Source organism: Sparus aurata, chromosome 4, assembly GCF_900880675.1.
Source record: "Sparus aurata chromosome 4, fSpaAur1.1, whole genome shotgun sequence".
Lineage (NCBI taxonomy): Eukaryota > Metazoa > Chordata > Actinopteri > Spariformes > Sparidae > Sparus > Sparus aurata.
This window is the reverse complement of record NC_044190.1, coordinates 32,815,833-32,836,895: the sequence shown is the minus strand read 5'-3', so window position 1 is coordinate 32,836,895 and position 21,063 is coordinate 32,815,833. Positions and strand designations below refer to the sequence as shown.

Here is a 21,063-nt window from a genome sequence, read left to right as displayed (position 1 = left end):
AGTGTTCTTATGTAATTTGCAGAGTAGATGATGCTTTCCCCAAATGAAAGAGTTGCAAATAGGACCAGAAGATTGTGTGATTTAAAAATTGGTCTTAAGATGCACCATACAAAAACAACAGAATTGTGTTAAAGCTGTGAGTTTTCGGAATACTATAAAACTAAAGAAAAGTACCTGATGTCCATGTTGTGATCATAAGTCAATCTTACACATCAGTTCGGTAAACAAAAACTCAATTCTGTTCCTTTCATCTTTGACATGTAATAAAAAGAAATATCTACACTCAAACGTAAGTGCCATATGGGAACGAAAATGCTAGAATTGGTCACAGAGTTAACTTTAAAAAGGGACCAGAATGGTTTATCTAACAGTGATATCTCCATTTAAGTCTCGGGTAAAGTCGCCACACTTTTTTGGTGGGGCTTTTTATAACTACAATTAAAACAGGTGCAACCCTGTGTTCTTACACCTTATATCTGTGGTAAGGTTAACACATGACACACACATTCATCGTGACAAATGTTATTTTGGTTAAGATAAACACAATTTTTTTTTTTACAATAGCTCATCATACTTACACATTTAATGATCAAAAGATGTAGAAATTAATTGTCTAAAACATTAAGTCTAAATTGGAGTATATTCTTGCTAGACAAAACTGCATAGCCCAAAAGTATTTATTAATAATTCAAAACTGCAGGTTGTAACACCTGGAAGGCCACGCAGCAATGATTAAGGTCTTCACTGTGAATAGCCCACTGCTGTCTGCAAGGCTGCAGATACTGGAGGTGATGGTCATTTAACATGACAGCCCACTGCATCTGCACAGCCTCACCACACCTACATGCACCTTTTTATTTATTTATTTTTAAAATTGGCATAATGACAAAGACAAACTGAAGGGTCTGCTGTGTCTGTTTCATCCCCTTCATGTAGCACAATGTTAGCAGATCAGCAGCACATTTCAGTCGCTGCAACATAACAAAGAATAATGATAATAAAAAAAACATGTTATGTGATAACTCGTAAAATGAGCTGCGCCGTGTCAATCGGGGCAGCAGCCATCGTCATCCTCCAGATCTGAGGATTATTCCAACAAAATCTGGATTTGTGTTGCAACACATGGGTCTAACAGCTGATCGGCGCGTTACGCAATGTAAATCGGATCCGGGCTCTGAATGCGCGCGCACGGCGGGAGTGCCAGAACGTGAGCGCGCGTGGTGTCTCCGCATGTGACGTAGTATTTCTTGTGCGGGATTGCGCGCTCGGCAGGACTCGTATGGGTACGGAAAGTCAGAGCAGGGGGGATTTGTGGATCACTTGTCCAACTAGTGAGCAATCTCGTGTCTGAGACCACGGTAATATAGACATGTCGGGGGATAACGAAGAGACGCAGGCGGCCGAGGAGACATCGGTGGACGAGAAGGTAACTGTGCGGCGGATTAGCGTTTTAGCAGAAACAGTAGCACCATTGACTTCGGCAAAGCTAACGCTGCTAGCTTAGCTTCTTCACCCCGCGCTCGTTATTGTTGACATATCAACCAAAGCCAGCTACAAAGCCCTTGTTACAGTAGTTAAAATTATTTACCGAGCCCTGTAACGACACTGTCACCGGTTAGCTGGTCTGTCGTCTCGGTTGCTAACGGAGCGAGTGTTTCGGACGGTTGGTGTGAATGTCAGAGGTAACGCCGCCGCTAGCTAATGTTTGCAGCTCGCCAAGCTAGCTGTCATGACATTCACACACACTGGCGAATTGGCAACAGTTAGCTTAGCTGCTAACGCTAGCTTATCTAGAGCCAGCAGCCTGCTGTACTCTGGCTTGAAGCCCAGTCATAGCAACGTTATCTTAAATTCCACTTTTAGCTACCGCAGTGTTTTACCGCTAACGTTAAGTGCTACCTAGCCAAACCGCGCCAGCTGCGACTAGCAACGAGCTGGTGGTTATGTTGCAACGCATTTATTGTACATAACATGTTACACTTATTGTATTAACCTTACCTATTGAACCAAGTGTGAGTTAGCTCTTTAGTGTCTGCTTTGCTAGGAGGCTCTCGAGAAAACACTAGGCAGCATTTCCTTTTGGCTTGATGTCTATATGGATCTCTATAATCCGCAGTAGCTGTGATGTAAACCTGTACTGTAGCATCAACACTTACGTTACCAAGCAGGTGGATATATACATGATTATGTGCTAATATTGCGTTGTGATGAGCTATGTTAGAAAACCATAGATGTTTTTCCATAGATGTCATTCAGAAAGGTTTTATGCTTGGCTTTAATAAACGAGTATTTACGGTAGCAAGCTCTAATGGACAGTCAGATTATCTAATGCATTACCACAGTGCAATCAGATGATTCAAGTGGGAGCCTGGAGGCAGCTGGTGAATGTACACCTCTCTGGTGGTTGTGCAATAACGTACGTGGTTTCTAAACAAATTGTCTCCCCCTCATCTCAATGCCTCACGCTTCTGTTCGTTTTCAGGAGGTTCAGGACAAGGTGATCAGTCCTGAGAAGGCGGAGGAGGCCAAACTGAAGGCCAGATACCCAAATTTAGGAAACAAGCCCGGGGGCTCCGATCTGCTCCGCAAACGCCTCCAGAAGGGGGTGAGTTATCCCTTGTGTTTTAATTGTGAAAAGTGTAGAGTTCACTCAAAAGACAGATTCTGAACCTGCTGTCTCAAGACTCAATTTTAGAAACACGCTTCAGTATCACAACACTTAAAAACTGCAGTCTCCAATATGAACGTGACGCTGTGTAAACATCTCTCAACAGTGTCAATTAAACCTGAGCTTCATGAATGTAGGAGTTATTGCAGGGAGGATATTTTGGTCTGGCAGCTAGGTGTGTCTACCATAAATTTGCAACTGAATGTTTAATCAAACTGTCTCCTTATATTGTGCCATGATTTATGATGTTGTGAGACCGGAATGATTAAGTCATTCATAGAGAACTCGTGGGTTGTTGTGATGAAGAACAATTAATCTATCCAGTAAAAGTACTGGCAGAAAGGTTCTCATATCACTTTAGGTCCAAGTATTCACCTGACATTATTATTTGACACTGTGTCAGACACTTCTGTTAAGTGATTAATTGATCTCTAATTAACTATGTAGCAAACTTACTCAGCTGAACAGATTATTTTCACTTATTTGCACTTGAATGGGATTTTTTGATTTACATGACATGAGTTAGGCCAATTTATCATGTAAAATGAACACACCAATCCAAACATCCATATATTTCTCATATTCCATCAGTATTTATATGATAATTTTAGGTTTGGTTAGACTAAGTAGGCAGTTTTGTAGCTTGTGTTGGACATATTACGAAAGTTGTGACAATCTGTAGTTTTGAGGATGTTATTGCAACATTTGATAAGCAAGAAGAAGTTCATGTAATTATTTTGCCTGCCAAAGTTCTGCAGTTGACAGGTGTGGAGCTTTTGTCTAAACAAAACCTTTTTTTACATTTGTTGTTTCCACCAGAATGCCTTGTGTGTATCTTTTGAGGTGTGAAATGTTGAGTGCATTTCCACTCTTGTAATACTTTCTCAAAGTATTTTTTAAAATCTATTTTAAACCGTGATGTGTTCACATCCATGGTAACTCACCAGCAGCCTCCTCCTTCACTGCTTTGTTGGCATGTGTCTTACTTGTGGGTGAGTTACCGCCATCAAATGTGAATCAGCAGATTTGTTCCAGCCTCTTCAATGTAAGGATGTCGTGCTTTGCTTTGTCATTTATAACCATAAATGAAGAGTCCCTTTGGACTGTTAGTCAGACAAACGTATCCATTTGAAGACATTACTTTGGGATCTGCAAGCATTGTTCACATTTCTGGTCATTTTATAGACTAAACAACTAACGATTAAGCGATAATGAAAGTAATTGTTAGTTGCAGCCCACATGTGCATCTACATCCTTGTTTGTAGACAATACAACCACAATGTGGATCCAGTCATAAAACACTGCTCCACAGCACTAACAGTGGTCAAAGTCCACAGGGTACCTTTTAAAACAACATCACAGTTTGTGTCATTGGCTCTCTTAACCATGTCATTTATATAAGGTGGGTAAGTCTGAATATTAGTACTGTTATTACTGTGTTATCATCAGCAGGCTTGTTTATGGTTCATACTGATACTTCTCCTTGCAATGTAATTTAAATATATATAAATAAAACTAAAGCTTGCATTATTCACAGGTTATAATCCTTTTTAACCACTCACACTTGTAAAATTTGAATCTTATGTCTCCCTACAGCAAAAATACTTTGACTCTGGCGACTACAACATGGCTAAAGCAAAGATAAAGAACAAGCAGCTGCCGACAGCTGCACCAGAGAAGACGGAGATCACAGGCGACCACATCCCCACCCCCCAGGACCTGCCCCAGAGGAAACCCTCTCTGGTGGCCAGTAAACTGGCAGGCTGATGCACACACAGCCTCAACAGCCCCTGCACCACCTCCCAGCCCTAACCCCTCTCCACTCAAGTCTCAGAGCTGTAACATTACCTCTCCCACCCCTCACACTACCACCTGTCCCCTGACCCCTCCCACCAGGAACCCACAGCTTGCATCCAGCAAACTGGCGAGCTGGTACCCTCAGAATCTCGTTTATTTTTGTTTCCAACCCATCTAGCTTTGTCTCGACTACCTCCTATGCTTGTTTTTGTCCCACGCTACTCGCTACTTTCCCAAACTGACTATCCTTCTGTCATTGTCCTCTTACATTTCCATGTTTCTTTTTATTTTCTCATTACCTCCATGTAAGATACGTTGAAAGACAGGACATCCAAGCGTGAGTGTGACGAGCGGAATGTGACGCCACTGGACGACCGACAACTATGGTGTTTACTGGCTGAAGAGATGGGGCGAGCAGCATGGTTGGAGGGCTTTAGTATGGTCATCAGGACCCCTCAGTTTGGAAGTGTGTGTATATATATATATTTCCTTTTGTTTGGCACAGGGGCAGACGTCAGCCTTTTAAAGCATTTTACATCTGATTTGTATCATTCACTTTATGTCCTTATTCTAAATTATGCTGTCAATATGCTTGAGTGATTCACTGAATATAATAATCCAGAGGCTGAGTTCAGTTTCATTACCATTTTGATTGTGAATCATGGGTGGGGGGAGGTCGTACTTAAGGACCACACGGTGAACGCCAGAGTATCATATGGAAGTGCATGTGTGACGCGGGGATCCCAAAGGTGAACCTCACTGAGCTCCACTTTAATTCATCAAGGTGCACTGAGCACAGACACAGATGCTTTACAGCACTGGGTAGATGGTGCATTCAAGACTCCTTGAAACTAGGAAACATTCTACTTGTGAAAGAGGAGGTGGCAGTGTTGTGGCTTCAGTTCGAACTGCAATGTTGAACGTTTGCACTGTATTTGTGGTGTGTGCCATGTGTTTCAGCTTCAGACTACGACACAGTCACTCTCCTCAGGCCAAAGCTTCTAGTTCCAAGTTGCCATGAATGAATCATCAGTGCTCAAAGAGAGTTAAAGGAGTATGTGGGACCTGAAAGCTAAATTCCTTTCAGTAGGGACCTGTTTCTGTGTCCTGTACGCTGTGTGAGTAGACTAAATTCATGGTTAAACAATGTACTGGGGGCAGCACTGGGAACAAATTGTGTTATGAATTGTATTCAGACATGAAAAAAAACAAAAAACTTCTATATGCATAAGTAGTTTCATCTTAAAATTGTCCTTGGCCCTGTAAAGTGCTTTTCCAGGGTCCTTACTGACTGGATGACGTTTACCTGCGATGTGGTAAATCTAAGCTAGCACTACATCCGCCTCAGCTGTGCATGTATATGGCTGCCCTGCTGTCACTTTGTGCCATTTTGTTTTGTAAATAAAATAGTTTTGCACAAATGTTTAATTGCTGTGTCATGTGTCTTATGTTGACTTTGTTGTTGGGGACAAAATGTTGTTTTTAAGGTGCTATCAATTGCCAAATCAATGCACGGGCTGGTTTTAAAATATTGTCTCATCAAAAATCACTTGGGTGAGGAAATGGTACTTGTTTCTCTTAATCTGTCTTTATTCCACTAGGTTGAGGGTAAATGTTCCCTTACAGTTGGTGTAAGGCAATATTAAAATGTTGATTTTTTTTCTGTGCCTTTTTTTTTTTTTAATTTACCAGTTTTTGTTGCAATCACTTAACAGAAGGTTGCTCAGAAATCTGGACCTGTCAAAGGTAATCCAGCACTGCAGTCAGTGTCAGTTAAAGGGATATTCCAACGTAAATTGAATGCATGGTCTAACACACCGTAACACCAAGTAAGATCCCCCCCTCGAGAGATCAAGTTTTCCGACCACTAGCTTATGTAGTTTTAACAACCTCAGAGAAGACCGCACAATAACAATACGCAGCATTCTATGCCTCCAACCAAAAAAAGGACATCAAAAAGCCACTAACAGCCAAAAATAATGCTCACAACAGCACCAAACATCAGCAACAGTACAAATAGGGTCTCGGCACATAGTTTGAGGCATCAAACATGTGCTAGCTTTGCTGGATTTCTATTGAAAAAACAACAGAGCTCACCACTCTCCTGCAGCAGCTTGCTCGTTGTGGGAACGCCCTGACTAGTCGATTACCGAGTGCAGTTAGAAATGCTCAAATCCGTTCTTTTCCCTGTCAGCTCTCGATAATAACTGTTATAAACTGGTAGGCAAGACACATATGAACTTTGATTGCATTTTCATGGAGTAATAATCGTACATTTTCATCCTTGAGCTGCAGAACTCAACTGCACTCGGTAATCGACTCGTCAGGGCTTCCCCACAACAAGCAAGCTGCTCCAGCAAAAAGGGGATTTCTTACAGGATTATCATTTCATAATACAGAATGATATAGCAGTCTGTAACCATGTGCATGACATCACTTCAGGAGTCTCACATCACTCTGCACTGTAAAATCTACTATAGTCTGATTTAAAAAATGTGTTTTTTAAAGGTAAACCAAAAATAAACCAAATGTATTAAGTCCTGAGAACATTTAGTGCTTTATACACAAGTAATAGGATTTTAAAGTCTATCTTTTGACACACAGGGAGTCAGTGCAGTGATTTAAATAACACATTAAATCCACACCTGAGACAAACACACTGAATACATTTGGTGCGGGCTACAATGAGGCTGCATATTGTGTGTATAAACTACTTTAGCCGTCAAAATGACCTTCTAGATGCTGACATACTAACTCTAGTGAGACATTAAACACAACACATGGAGCCTGTTAGCTAACTGTGCCGTACTATTCAGCTGCAACGATGCTAGTATTAACAAGTTAACATTACACAATACCATAATGGCGTCATGCTAACACTCTCCCACAGACACACACGTTAGCTAACATGCAAACCTGTCTGTAAAAACACGACGATGAAATGACTCAGAGGTCTTTATAATCTGGTTATAGTGTCAGTACCCGGTTCTGACAAAGAGTGGTGCAAGCAGATACAGAACCTGTAAACTCTCTGGACTAAAAAGCTTTTTGGATTAATTCCAGGTTTTCATATTCATAAGTAATCCGTTTTTAAAACAAGATTTCCTTAAGATTTAAATATCTCCAAACAAATAAAACCTCACCTCAGGCAAGTTTACTGATGTACAGTAACACCATTAAGACACGAGGTAATTCTAACTGCTTTACATAAATACACATCGCAAATACTAAAATCTGTATTCTCAATTCGGTTTGTGAATACAGCTGTTTATTTGTCTTTTGCAATTAAAAAAAAACTTTTAAAACTTTTAAATTTGAACTATATATCGATGTATTAATATTTTCATTTATAATTCCTCATTTTATTACACATTATAACATCAAATAATGATACATTTATTAAAATAATACTGAAAACTTTGTAATTTAGTCTATTTTAGACTAATACTTAATTTTATTAATGCCTATATTTACTGAACTATTAGTTTCTGCCTTGATGAATGAAAGAATGTTTGTGAGTTTGCTTCATTAAAGAAAATACCTCCTGCTGGTATTAAAAACACCAAAACTCTTATTGCCAAAATGATACATTGTGAGCAACAGGAGGTTCTGAATGAATTGATGTGGAATGAGAACGATGGAGGAACAACAGCGAGTTAAAAAAACTGGTACTGTTTGTTTTCCTCCAGACATTTAGGCTGGAATTGAACATGGCAGCTTCTGAGCATCGGTGGCGTTCTTGTGCTTGAGAGTGTTTGCGAGCAGCACAACACTTCCTACTAATCAGACATTTGACAACACCAGGCTTGGAAAAAAAGTTTGACTCATTTATTGCTACATCACAGACGGACAGAAACCAAAGCAGTCTATTTTGTTGAGGATGTTCGGGAATCTCAAAGCCTGAGGACAGAAGCTACATCAGCGCTTTCTTCTGGTTCTTTTAGTCTTTTTAAGTATTCTTTGAGCTTCGAGAAGACACCTCACCTCTCCTCTGTCACTGAGGCGCTGTGGATGGGTGGATCACCCGCTGCAGAGCCTTTCTGTCCTGGGCCGAGCACCAACCAGACAACACTGTCAGTCCACAAAAGTTGATTAAAGGAAATCGGGATTCAGTTCAGGAAATTGTCATCCAACTCATCCGCAGCAGCCTGTTCCTCTGCCCACACTCAACCGTCCATCGCCTGCAAGATGAGAAAGAAGAGCAGTGGTAGTTTCACGTCTGTTTTTGGAGGTTTTGTGTGTATTTTCTGGAGGTTTTTTGTGAATTTGTGGAGGTTTTGTGAATTTGTGGAGGTTTGTAGAGATTTTGTGTGTCATTGTGGAGGTTTTGAGTCTCTTTGTGGAGACTTTGTGTGTACTTAGGGAGGTTTTGTGTGTCATTCTGAATATTTCTAGGCTTTTTTGGGAGGTTTTGAGTGTATTTGTGGAAGTTCTGTGTGTAATTGACGAGGATTTGAGTCCCTTTGTGTTGATTTTGTTTGTCACTGTGGAGGTTTTTAGTCTTTTTTGGGAGGTTTTGAGTGTATTTGTGGAAGTTTTGTGTGTCATTGTGGAGATTTTGTGTGTATTTGTGGAGATTTTGTGTGTCATTGTGGAGGTTTTATGTATATTAATGGAAGTTTTTTGTGTCATTGTGAAGTTTTGTGTGAATTTATAGTTATTTTGTGTGTATTTGTGGAAGTTTTTTGTGAATTTGTGGAAGTTTCGTGTATACTAATGGAGTTTTTGTGAATTTGTGAAGTTTTATGTATATTCATGAAAGTTCTTTGTGTCATTGTGGAGGTTTGTGTATATTTGTGGAGTTTTTGTGTATATTTATGGATGTTTTTTGTGTCATTGCGGAGGTTTTGTGTATATTCATGGAAGTTTTTTGTGTCATTGCGGAGGTTTTGAGTATATTTATGGAAGTTTTTTGTGTCATTGTGGAGGTTTGTGTATATTTATGGAAGTTTTTTGTGAATTTGTGAAGTTTTGTGGAGTTTTCGTGAGTATTTATGGTTATTTTGTGTGTCATTGTGGAGATTTTTAGTCTTCTTTAGTGGAGGTTTTGTGTGTATTTGTGGATGTTTTTTCAACCGCTCAAGCTGTTTGTAGCTATCAGTTCGCTGCACTTCTACCATGAACATGACCACAACAACTGCTTCCAAACAAAAAACGTCACCACAGCACAATCGTTATTAGTGGCCTGCTGGGCATTGTGGCCGAGAGCCCTGTAACAGCTTTGTAATGATCTCTGCATGGTGTTATCAAGCGGGATGCTGTTGCACACAGTTGCAAAGAAAATGAATTCCTGCAATTTTTTTCATTTTGTTTTATCACAGAGGTTCAACATTATCTTCAAGTAAAGGCATAGCATTACCATGCTCACTGAACTTGCGAGTGATCTCGTCATGGACAGATGAGGGCAGAGACCTGAACCACTTTATTGGCGTCAGGCTAGCTTCTACCGTGGCCCTGAGCATGTCCCTAGCCAGGCACGAGGCCCAAACTAAACACGCACACTTTGTGCACGCTTCTACCAACCATAGGTGTGTAACAACAGGGGCCTGTAAGTTGGTGGGATCTCACAAGGGCTCGTAGGATACACTATTACCAATATCAGCAGCTGATCAAAGGCCTGACTACTGCCATTCATGGAAACCACAGCTTACAGCTCTGATGGACAGCACTCGGGCATTTGCCATTGAAGTCCGGTCAAGTTAACCTGTAACTTACAATTATAACACCAGGTTTGCCTGGCAGACCACTAACAACTGGATTGCTGTTACTGAACTTTTGTCCCTAGAAAACTCTATACCAAGAGGCCTCCAAAACAACACTTCTCCGCTCAGGTCTGCTGGTGTTGTAGCTCGAAGACACGAAAATATAAACAAGTCCGGTTACAGTGCCTAAATGCATTTATTTGATCTAATTCATAAAGTATTTAACATGTGTATAAACTGAGAGCCACATGATTAGAACCATTGACAGGTGAAATAAATAACATTCATCATTGTGTTCCAATGCCATGTTCGGCTGTGAAACCATGAGTCCTAGCACTCATGTGGACGTCTCTTCAACAAACACCAATCACCCAAACACAGCTGCAGACCAAGTACACCCCGTCATGGCAGCAGCACTCCTTGATGGCAGTGCCCCCCCAGCAGGACAATGCGCCTGCAAAACTACAGAAACGACCTGATGAACGTGGGAAAGAGCTCAAGGTGTCAACCTGGCCTCCAGATTCCCCAGCTCTCAAGCCAACTGAGCTTCCACCGGATGCAGTCTGAGCCAAGAACGATCCACGGGGGCCCCAACATGGATGGAAGTTGGCTCTGGCGCATCTCACAGATGCTCAACTGGATTGGGATCTGGAGAATGAGGAGGCCAGTTTGACACCTTGGGTTCTTTGCCATGAGGGGGTGTAGTTAGTCTGAACGGTGTTTGGGTGGGTGGTGTTTGTCAAAGAGGTTCCTCAGAAATGACAGAAGTCAAAGTTTCCCAGCAGAACATTTGATTGTAACAAGATGATCAATGCTCACTTCACCTGTCAGTTGTTTTAATAATGTGGCTGAACAGTGTAGATATACATGTTAAATAAAATATAATTATATTATTTATATTATATATAAATGATATCAAATAAATGCAGGCGCTCTAAACAGACATACTGTTTATATTTCTTCTCAGTAAACAAAACCCATTTAACATGTTGAACTGAAACAAGGCCAGTTGCATACAATATAGCACTTCGTAAAACCTATTTAAAATACTACTTTTACTTCCTTCTTTTATTTCCCATTGAAGCAACTTGTGCATTGCTTCTTTGGAAATTTGTATGCCTTTTTAATTATTTTCTTTTAAAGACAAACAGAAAAAGAGGGAGAGAGTCTAGTGTCCCAACAGTGACACTGTAGTGGCTTCTGCCAACTCAAACTGTCGGTATTCAGCGACTTGTGAATGAGACTCGACTAACCTCTAGAATCATTTACTGATCCTAGAGTATTAATGAGCAGCGACTGACTTATCTCACACTTTCTGCCTTTAATTTTGGCACCTCCATTCCACTGACCTTGTTGGACCACATGTCTCTCCTCTCCAGGTCTGATCACCATACAGGTCAGAGCTGTTCCACTTGAAGCTGAAGACAAGTTCCACTGTTCACCTGGAGAGAGGAGGAAGTACTTTAGTATAACATGATGACTGCATGTGTGTGTGTGTGTGTGTGTGTGTGTGTGTATGTATATATTTATTCTGATTGTAACAGGAAAAATTCATCCGATTTAATAAATGTGTTTTTTAAAGATAAACCAAATGTATGAAGTCCTGAGAACATTTAGTGCTTTATACACAAGCAAAATGATTTTAAAGTCTATCTTTTGACACACAGGGAGTCAGTGCAGTGATTTAAATAACACATTAAACCAGAACTGAGACAAACACACTGAATACATTCGGTGCAGGCTAAAATGAGGCTGTATTCTGTGTGTATAAACTAGTTTAGCTGCTCAAAATGTCATTCTAGATGCTGACATACTAACATACTGACACATTAAACACAACACATGGAGCCTGTTAGCTAACTGTGCTGTACTCGGACATTCGGCTGTAACGATGCTAGTATTAGTTAACATTACACAGCACTATAATGGCGTCATGCTAACACTCTCCAACAGATACACACCTTAGCTAACAGGCAAACCTATCTGTAAAAACACGATGATGACATATATGTCTTTACGCGCTCCTTATAGTGTCAGTACCCGGCTTATGTGTCCTTACCAGTTAATAAAGGCAGCTGAGCCGCTGCTAACATGTTTCCCAAACCATGCAGTACATCTCCAACAACTTTAAAGTCAGCTAGCTAACATAACATAACCACTCACTTAAACTGAACGGCAAATGTTAGCTAACCAGATTTCATGGCGTTCTAAATTTCAAAAAACCTTCATGCCGATTTTACCGAAACTACCAACTTGTTATAAGAAAGTGACCTACATTTACAACTTACTGGGTTTAGATAGTTACTATGTGGAGCTGCTGATATATGAAGGAACATCACCTGGGTTATTACCTGAGACTGGTAAGTGATAACTGATCAGTACACCTCACACACAGACATGAATAAACCTATACTGAGCTGGTAACTGTACACATAAAGCAGATTTGTACAGAACATTTTACTCACCTTGTTCGTGTCCTCAGAGAAGAGCCGCTCGGACCAGAGTGAGATCTGTAAGCAATTAATATAGGCTCTACAGTTTTGGAGGGAAATGCTCTAACTTCAAGCGGGAAATGAGCGAGACCGCCCCTTTTGGCGCACACCACCTGCATTCGTTAGAAAATCTGTGGGCGGGACTTACTACTAACCTTGTTTACATTGATTCAACCAGAGAGTTCTCATGTCCTTTAAGGTTGTTTAGTTCAGTTGACTATGCAGACATCCTGTGAGCAGGGGCTTACCCTGTGCTCTGGGTTCGAGTCAAGGTGGAGGTTCGGTGATTGCAAGTAATCTTACAATCTGTCTACTTGGAAGAGGCTTAAATAAAAGTTTAAAATATTTACTAAAACTAACTCAGGTAAACAATTATTAATAGGATAAAAAAAAAGCTTACTTTTTTATTGATATTTCATTTCTCTGGTCTTTATTTGTTGTTATTCCAATACTAACGGAATGTAATCAAGTTACATTACTTTAATATTGTAATCGGGTGAATTCAGGTAATTTGGAAGCAGCTCAAGTGTTATTGATTTCTGTTCTGTACCTTTTCCATAAAATTAATGAAATTAAATGTGAATGATGACTTCATGGGGTGATGTCATAGAAAGGGGCGGGGCATGTGTACATATTATGTATATAGGAATCTATTTCTTACCGTTATATTATATTGTTTAATTTGTACCTTTAGTATTGTTTATTGTTAAATTGAACTGTCCTTAGGCTGCTGTGACACACAGATATCCCCGTTTGCAGGACCAATAAATGAGTTCTGATTTATTAAATTACATTTCTTTCCGGAGCATTCGTGACGTCAGTGACGCAACAATGTGGCGATTGTATCAGACTTTCTGTTAATATAACTTGTAAACTGTGATTTGTTGCTCTTTTCTGTACATCTCTACATCTATTGCATGTCTGTCCGTTCTGGAAGAGGGATCCCTCCTCTGTGGCTCTTCCTGAGGTTTCTTCCATTGTTTCTTTTACCCTGTTAAAAGGGTCTTTTTTTCCATCAGCATGTGAAGAATTTCCTCACTCGAATCGAGGGTCTACAGAGGATGTTGTTCACCGTACAGATTGATTCTTATTTCTTTTTTTTATTTTCCGTGAATTTAATTTTATCTTTTATCTTTTATTCTTATCTCTACTGTATATATTATATACATATATTTAAGAGTTTATTGTTTACTGTTTATTTATTGTCTAATTCCATATTTAGCTAAGAGTTTATTGTTTTACTGTCTATTGTTTACTTTCTATATTTAGCTTTATACCTCTTTTCTACCTGTAAGCTGCTGGAAATCCAATTTCCTTGCGGGAGTCATCCCAAAAGGATTAATAAAGAGAAGTTGAAGTCGAAGTCGAAGATTGTAAAGCCCACTGAGGCAATGTGATTGTGATTTTGGGCTATATAAATAAAATTGATATGATTTGATTTGATTTGATTTGGATAAAAATCACCACAACAATGCATTATATGCAAAGAATCATTTTAATTTTTTTTATATATATATATATTTTAAATAAAGCTGAAAATAAGAATAATATGACCTCTTTAACGTAAAACTGTTACACAAGTTAGAAAATAATAGTAGAAATGTTTTTGAGCAGCGGTGTAGTTTATTTAACTCCCACAATGCATTATGCTCATCCTACATTTATGTATATCAGAGAAGAAGAAGAAGCAGCTTCTCTTGTTTGTTGGTGTGTTTTCGTGTCTCGGCCGGAGGGGGGCGCAGTTTCCCACGCGGCCGCAGCCCGCTCGTTTTGGCTGAATCATTTCACCCATCATACCCAGAATGCAAAGTGAGACGCCGAAACCTCAGCAGCAGCAGCAGCAGCAGCGCCGAGCTTCCCAGGTTATCATGGCGATAAGAGACACATCTTCATCTTGAAGCCTCGCAGCGACAAAAGGATTCCCCCTCCTCCTCTTCCTCCTGCTCTTCCTCCGCTTCATGACAACACACACCGGGTCTCATGCAGCCAGGAGACCTGCCGGAGTTTTAGCCCAGATTTGGAGAAAGGACATAGCGAGTGACCGTCATGGCAGCGTCGGAGCTGTACACAAAGGTAAGACAAGTGTATATATGTATGTTTGTAGCTGCCTGCTAGCATGTCGGCTAAATAACCGTTGGGGTCGCAGGTTCAGCGTCATGCTAAACACCCTCAAATATTCAGGGTGCTCTCAATAAAAACATGCTGACAGCTCGGTCGTCGCTGTATAGAAATGTGTCTTTTTTAACAGGCAAGTCTTGTTTTGGTTTTAAATGAATGAAAATGAAGCTGAAAGCGGATAAAACGTGTTGTTTTGAGTCGCAGCAGGAGGCGTTCGGATGTTTAAATATAGATGTAAGCGCTGAAATGGGTGCAGCTGACGATAAGATGCTGCGGAGAGTCAGTTTTCTGCTCTTAAAACATTGGTCCTCTTCTCAAAATCAACCTCATTATCATCGTTATCATTAGTATTTTTTGTTGTCATTGTGCCAGCTTGTGTGTTCACGAAAACAAGATTATCTTGTCCTCCCGGGCCTTCTTGTTTGACATCTGGAGGCTTGAGGGGGGCTGGGATGATGCAAAGGCGGTGCCAGCCATCATGGAGGCTCTGCTTTTTTAAATATATATATATATATACACCGTTTTAAACAACAATTTTTGGCATCAGCTAAAAGCTGTGCACCTAAATGTCCTTGTGGTGGTGTTTTGTGACGATGTTGGTTTGTGTGTCAGGCTCATAGAGCCGGTTGTTTTGGGATGTGTGAGCCCGAGTCCTGCAGGCTGGGTACCGCCGAGAGATGCTGCGATGAGATCCGCATCCGGACAGCTTTAGCATCCTTTAGCATCCAGGATGAGAGGACTGGTGGAGGCCCTGAAGCCTCACTGTTGTTTTTTTATGTCCACAAATGCTCACTGGAGACATTGTGACACTGCAGACTGGGAGGCCTGGTATGCTCAAGAAGACTCACAAGGTCATAAGTAATGATGCTGCTGCTGCCTCTGTGTTTCTGTGATTGCAAATATTAAGAAAGTGGTGTGTGTGTGTGTGTGTGTGTGTGTGTGTGTGTGTGAGAGAGAGGGAGGGAGGAGGGAGGGAGGGAGGGTGAAAGAAATGAGTCACCCATCCCCCTACTTTGAAAGCTTGGATAAGGTTGTGTTGGAGGGGAAATGTGACAGTTTCTGTGTGTGATGACGAATGTGATTGAGATTCATTTTGAAATTCTGAATTGTGATTTCAGTCACTCCACTACAGCTGTACGTCTCATGTTGATGGACGTTATTTTCCTCCAGCCTTTTTTGTCTGAAGTGGTTCAGATCGGTGTGGACAGATGGTCACAGAGCTGTCTCTGAACCAGGTGACACAGATTTGAACCCTGTGTCAGCAAATGAACACTCTGCTGACATGTTTGACTGTGCCGGCTCCTGGGACGCTGCTTTTTTGACCTCTGATCTTGAAGGAAAGCAAACAGAAGCGCTGCATTTATTGCTGAGACACTTTTTTTTGATTAATTGATCAACAGAAAATTGACGGGCAACAATTTATTGATTTAATTTAAAGCAAAGAAATCACTGTTTCCAGCTTCTTACATATGAACATGTGCTGATTGTTTAAAATCACCAAATTGTTTAAATCACCAAAACCTGGAGTTGGAGGATATCATCTTAGATTTTAGAAACTTGTGATTAACATATTTTTTACTGTCTGAGATTTAATTGATTAACTGTCAAACTTATTGGACCTGTACACAAGAGAGCCAAGCAGTGTTCGATTTTCTTTCAGGCCAATGCTGATATTCAGGAGAAAAACCTCCTGACATCTACAGAGATGAATATATACACATTTTTGTACTGATCCTTCAAATATGTTGAACACTTTTAACAAAGATATGTGACGCAGGCAGGATATTTTACAGTTGACCTATTTCACAATGACCTTTATTGTCTGAAATTACATCAGTGCACTGAAACAATAAACTTCATTGGTAATTCATTGGGTGCTATAATTTTTCTTAATCAAATGTCCTAGTTGTACGTTCAGTTTCCTGCAAAATGCCTTTCAATTTTCAGGATATTCTCCCAAGAAACATGTTAAATTTTGATACAGAATATCTGTCTTTCAAATTTATAAAATTGGCTTTGAAACCTCGTAAAACTGCTTTTGCTCTCTTTTAGCAATGATATTATTTGTTGGGTTTTGCATAAAGAGTACCTGGGTGTGAAATTACAGCCAGCCTCTGAACAAAAAGTCAGTAGATTTTGGCTGAGCCAGCTAAATCTGTTTCCTTCGCCAGCAGCATTTGGCTTGTAGCCACCCATCAATTTGTCAGTCTTATATTTCACAAGGATCATGTTTGATTTAAAATGCTTTTAGATTTAAAAATGAACACAGGGGGAACAGTGTGCATCAGTGTGGCCTGGAAACACAAAGTTAGCTTCTATATTGAATGGATCAGTCTGTTTTTAAAAAGTCAACCTCTGATGTCAAACCCCTCTCTGTGATTTCCTTTTCCAACACAGGGCTGGAAAACACTCTGCCCTTTGTGTGTATGAGTCAGCCTTATAGAAGCTTATTGAGCAGGTCTGAGCTGCGTGGTTAACGTGCACACACACACACACACGCACAACATAAAATTCTGCTCCAGTCTACGTTTGGCTCTCTTGGCTACGTCTGACCTGACCGCCAGCATAAAGAGAGTCAGAGTTGAAGGCAGATTTTGTAGGCGGGAGGAAAGGGATGAATCAAGCAGGTGTAAACATCAATCAGGAAAACAAATCGTCTTTTTTTGATAGATTTGATTCAGTTTGTTTCATCTACTTGAACCTAAATCAAATCAAGATCAAAACTTGTCAGAGGTGAATGAAACATCGCTGCGTAACTGAGAGCAGAGAGCAGGAGGATGAAGTGAGATGATGCTCCATTAGATGACTCAGAGATGGAAAAGCTATTCAACACACAACAAGTGCATATACTTTATTTTTAGAGCTACTAGACTCGGTATCGATTTGTATGGTCATATAAAGATGTGTTGCCTCCGACTGCAGTTCAGACAGCCTTGATTTGTCTGTGAGTTGAGCTCGATGTGGTCGGCTGTCGGTCCTCTGGAGGAGCTGGCAGTAAAGGGCTGATAACAATGACTATAAATATGTCGGTTTAAAAATCACTCTAACTTGAGTGGATGGTGGAGTCAAAACCACAGCTCCAGCAACAATGACAACGACAGTGGCAAATAATATTTTTGGGGTCATTTTCACAGCCAGCAGCCTATTAAAATCCATTTGAATTTACAAAGCCATTAATCCACTTGATTTTGAGACATTATCCTACAAAATAATGTTGCAGGAGTGCTTATAAAACTGCCTACGTCTTTTATGTAAACTAATTGATTGCCTTTGTTTAACACTTTTCAGATAGCCTACTCTAGTAAGTCAATCTTGGTTATGTAAACAACTTTTAAAATGCTTATATAACCTAATATTTAGCTGCAAACTTAACATTAAAACATCCTTTTATCCCAGACATTCTGCAAAATGGTGTTTGGCACTGATGGGATCTCTGAAGTTTGTTTTGTCCTTACTTATGTCGTCCTAGATGATCGCCATGATAATTGATGTTGACCACCATTTAAAAGAGCGTTATCACTGATCAGCGTAGATGCTCGCATTGTTATTGTTACAGTTATAGTATGTTTTGTTAACTGATGAGGAAAACTAATAGTTTTTCATAAAGCAGGACCCATTCCTTCACCATGCTGTCATTCATATGCCAATCTACCAGCAAAAGGTAGTTTTCCCACATTTAAAATACTGGTAGCAAAAGACAGATTCACCTCTGCATCAGTGTGATTCTTCTATTAATCATCCCTCCTCTTAATGTATTAGTCACACTGATTAGGTGCTAAGCTGTAACAGCTGTATGTGGTGCAGGGATGTGGGACTTTATGGTGAATCAGGACTGGATCATATGGGTCAGAAAACAGCAGCAGGGCTGAAAATTTCAAGCATGTTGGTCACATGAGGTCACACATCACTCCTGATGTGAGAGAGCCAGTGATGTCACGGGCAGCTGATGGAAACGAAAACACCTGCTGTTACATCACTTGTTGGGATGTTTTCAAAAGCACAGCATGCTTTGCTATTTTAACCCACAGAGAGCACATCAACAGTGGGTTTCCATGATTTAGTGTCGGTCTACAATCAATCTACAACACCTTTTAAAACATTCTTTTCCCCAATTTTTTTTTGCCATTTTTGGTTTTGAGTGAGATGGTGCAAAAGCTTTTGGATGGATTTTGGTGAAATTTGGCTGTTATTCAATTTTCCCGAAGTATTAAACTTAATAAATTTGGTGATCCTTTTTTGGACCATTACCTTGTCAGAAATATTGTAAAAAAAAAAAAGTATTTGTCGAACATTTTATTGGACTTTAACTAAATACCTCCTATGTTACTGACATTCACATGATCCTCAGCTGCACTCACACTGTGTTTCGTTCAAGATAGCAAATGTTAGAATGCTAATGCACTTAACAAAGGTGTTGAACATGGTGAATATTTCATATTTTAGCATCATAGTTTACAAAAACATGTGGTGCTTTGTGTGCTATAGGTGACACCTCAACTGCATCTGGTGGTGAGATTTACATGATATAATGTCAGTGGTTTATTTATTTCTCTCCAGCTGTAATTGAGAGCATGTGCATAAGATTACTGAGATAACCTGGTTAAAGTAATTGCGCAGTCATGTTGTATATGCTCTGGCATGTAGTCATCGCAGTCCTGTGCGATGCAGACAAACACACCAGGGGCAGATGCATGTTTATGGCTGAAATTGGGAATCTGAGTATTATATTCAGAGTGACGGTGCAGTTATCTGTTGTGAACCTTAAGCATCTTCTTTCAACATTGTGTTTGTGTCAGTTTCCACAGGGTATCTTCAAGTAAATTACATGTGTCATTGTTACACAACACAGACTTGTTAGTTCATTTAGAAATTCAAATTCTGATTCAGGTTTGGATGTAAATGAATTGAGCTACTCCAAAACAAGAGGACACCTTTAATCCAGCGTATAGCAACAAAATTCAGTTTCACAGCTCCATTATGTGCCTGTCACACAGTTGTTTTTTGGAGCTGTGTAGTGGTTTGTGGGAAAGTCTTGTTTTTCTCCCCGTCTGCCTCAAAACTCATGTGATTGAAAAAGGAAGCCCAAGTGGTTGATAGACAGCAGGGACAGCCAGTCATCTGCTGCAGGGCGAGGGACTTTGGGGAACGTTTGTTGAGCGCTGTTTGTGTCATTGGACACAATGGGAAGGTTTCATTCACCAGTGAGTGCTGGAGCTCAGTGCTCAATCAGCTAGGGTCTGGTCTTGTGTGGCTGGAGGCATCCAGAAAACCGGCAGACTCGCAGCATGAGCTAGAGACTTGATAAAGAGACAAGATGAATCGGGAGTTGGAGTACATGTTTGTCCAAGTAAGTTTATTACCTCAAATTATAACTTCTTTAAATGCTTTTTAAAGCATTCATCCATTGAAAATCTTGTGAAATTGTTCAAGAAGATGGATCAAATGAAAAAGTCTGATCTGTTGAAGCTCCTTTCTCTGTGTAGCTGTATGTGGTTCTTTGTCAAGTGATTTCTTCAGTTTCTTTGTTGAATTTGTTGCATCTTAAGTGTGCAACATGGAGCCCCAGGACTGGCACACCCTTCTCCTGTGGTAAAATTGTATGTCATTGAAAGCAACAGGGCAGTAATAACTCCGGGGTTGCATAAAATCAGATTTTAGCCTCAGCTGAGTTTTTGTATCTGAATACAAGCAAAATCCATGGTACAGATTGTCAAAATTAAATCACTGAAAGCAGTTTGTATCGACCTTTGTAGATATTGGATTGCGTGACTGGCTTGGCAGCTAGGACACAACCTAGTTGCCGAGAACGGAAGCAGTATGTTCTCCTTTTAAATGGTCCTATACATCTATAGGCCATGTAAAATATTCTCCCAAGGTTCCCTGTTAACCGTAGCATGTTGTATTTTGTAGCAATGGAAGGGTCATATTAGAAAACCAAGAAAATATCTGAAGAGGCGGTTAGCTTAGCATCTTTTCCCAATTGTTTAAACTGTTCAGGCCCATTTTCTGGTGTAAGCCTGAAGCAAAACCTCATCGGTGCACTGATTCTCCTACCCTGGCATAGCATACAGAAGTGAACTACACTACTCTAAGAGTCAGCACGGACTAGACTAATGTGATTAGGTGCAGGGCAGCGTCACAGCTTAGTGGGCAACACTGATCTCTGATCATTGGCACGCTAGTCGTGCCAAGAGTCCAGTTAGGGAACACTGGTGGGTTCAGCGAGACCAACAGAGTTTCTCTCCAACCGAACTCTCCACCAGCTATAAGGTCTTTGTATCTTGGC

General features: G+C 40.3%; 2 protein-coding genes across 5 annotated transcripts in view; both read left to right on the top strand.

Moving 5' to 3' along the window:
• The first annotated feature begins 1,211 nt into the window (after nucleotides 1-1,211).
• arpp19a (cAMP-regulated phosphoprotein 19a) lies at nucleotides 1,212-5,893 on the top strand. Its single transcript, XM_030415150.1, has 3 exons — nucleotides 1,212-1,426; nucleotides 2,483-2,605; nucleotides 4,265-5,893. The coding sequence occupies exons 1-3, from the start codon at nucleotides 1,370-1,372 to the stop codon at nucleotides 4,433-4,435; spliced, it is 351 nt and encodes a 116-aa protein (XP_030271010.1). The 5' UTR covers nucleotides 1,212-1,369; the 3' UTR covers nucleotides 4,436-5,893.
• Nucleotides 5,894-14,438: 8,545 nt separating this feature from the next.
• The window catches only part of myo5aa (myosin VAa), a 55,922-nt gene continuing 49,297 nt past the window's right edge, over nucleotides 14,439-21,063 (top strand). For 3 of the 4 annotated variants that reach the window (XM_030413857.1, XM_030413859.1, XM_030413856.1), the window contains exon 1: nucleotides 19,973-20,124. In XM_030413857.1, coding sequence (XP_030269717.1) covers nucleotides 20,092-20,124 — 33 coding nt within the window. In that variant the 5' untranslated portion in view covers nucleotides 19,973-20,091. Of the gene's footprint in view, nucleotides 14,733-19,972; nucleotides 20,125-21,063 lie in introns of those variants that run through there. The other variant, XM_030413858.1, reaches the window with a different exon arrangement.

Excerpts from the sequence above, each read along its gene's own strand:
- arpp19a (XM_030415150.1), top strand. The coding sequence starts at position 1,370 with ATGTCGGGGGATAACGAAGAGACGCAGGCGGCCGAGGAGACATCGGTG. Across the intron at positions 1,427-2,482 it reads AGACATCGGTGGACGAGAAG|GAGGTTCAGGACAAGGTGAT; the intron begins GTAACTGTGCGG and ends GTTCGTTTTCAG. Across the intron at positions 2,606-4,264 it reads GCAAACGCCTCCAGAAGGGG|CAAAAATACTTTGACTCTGG; the intron begins GTGAGTTATCCC and ends GTCTCCCTACAG.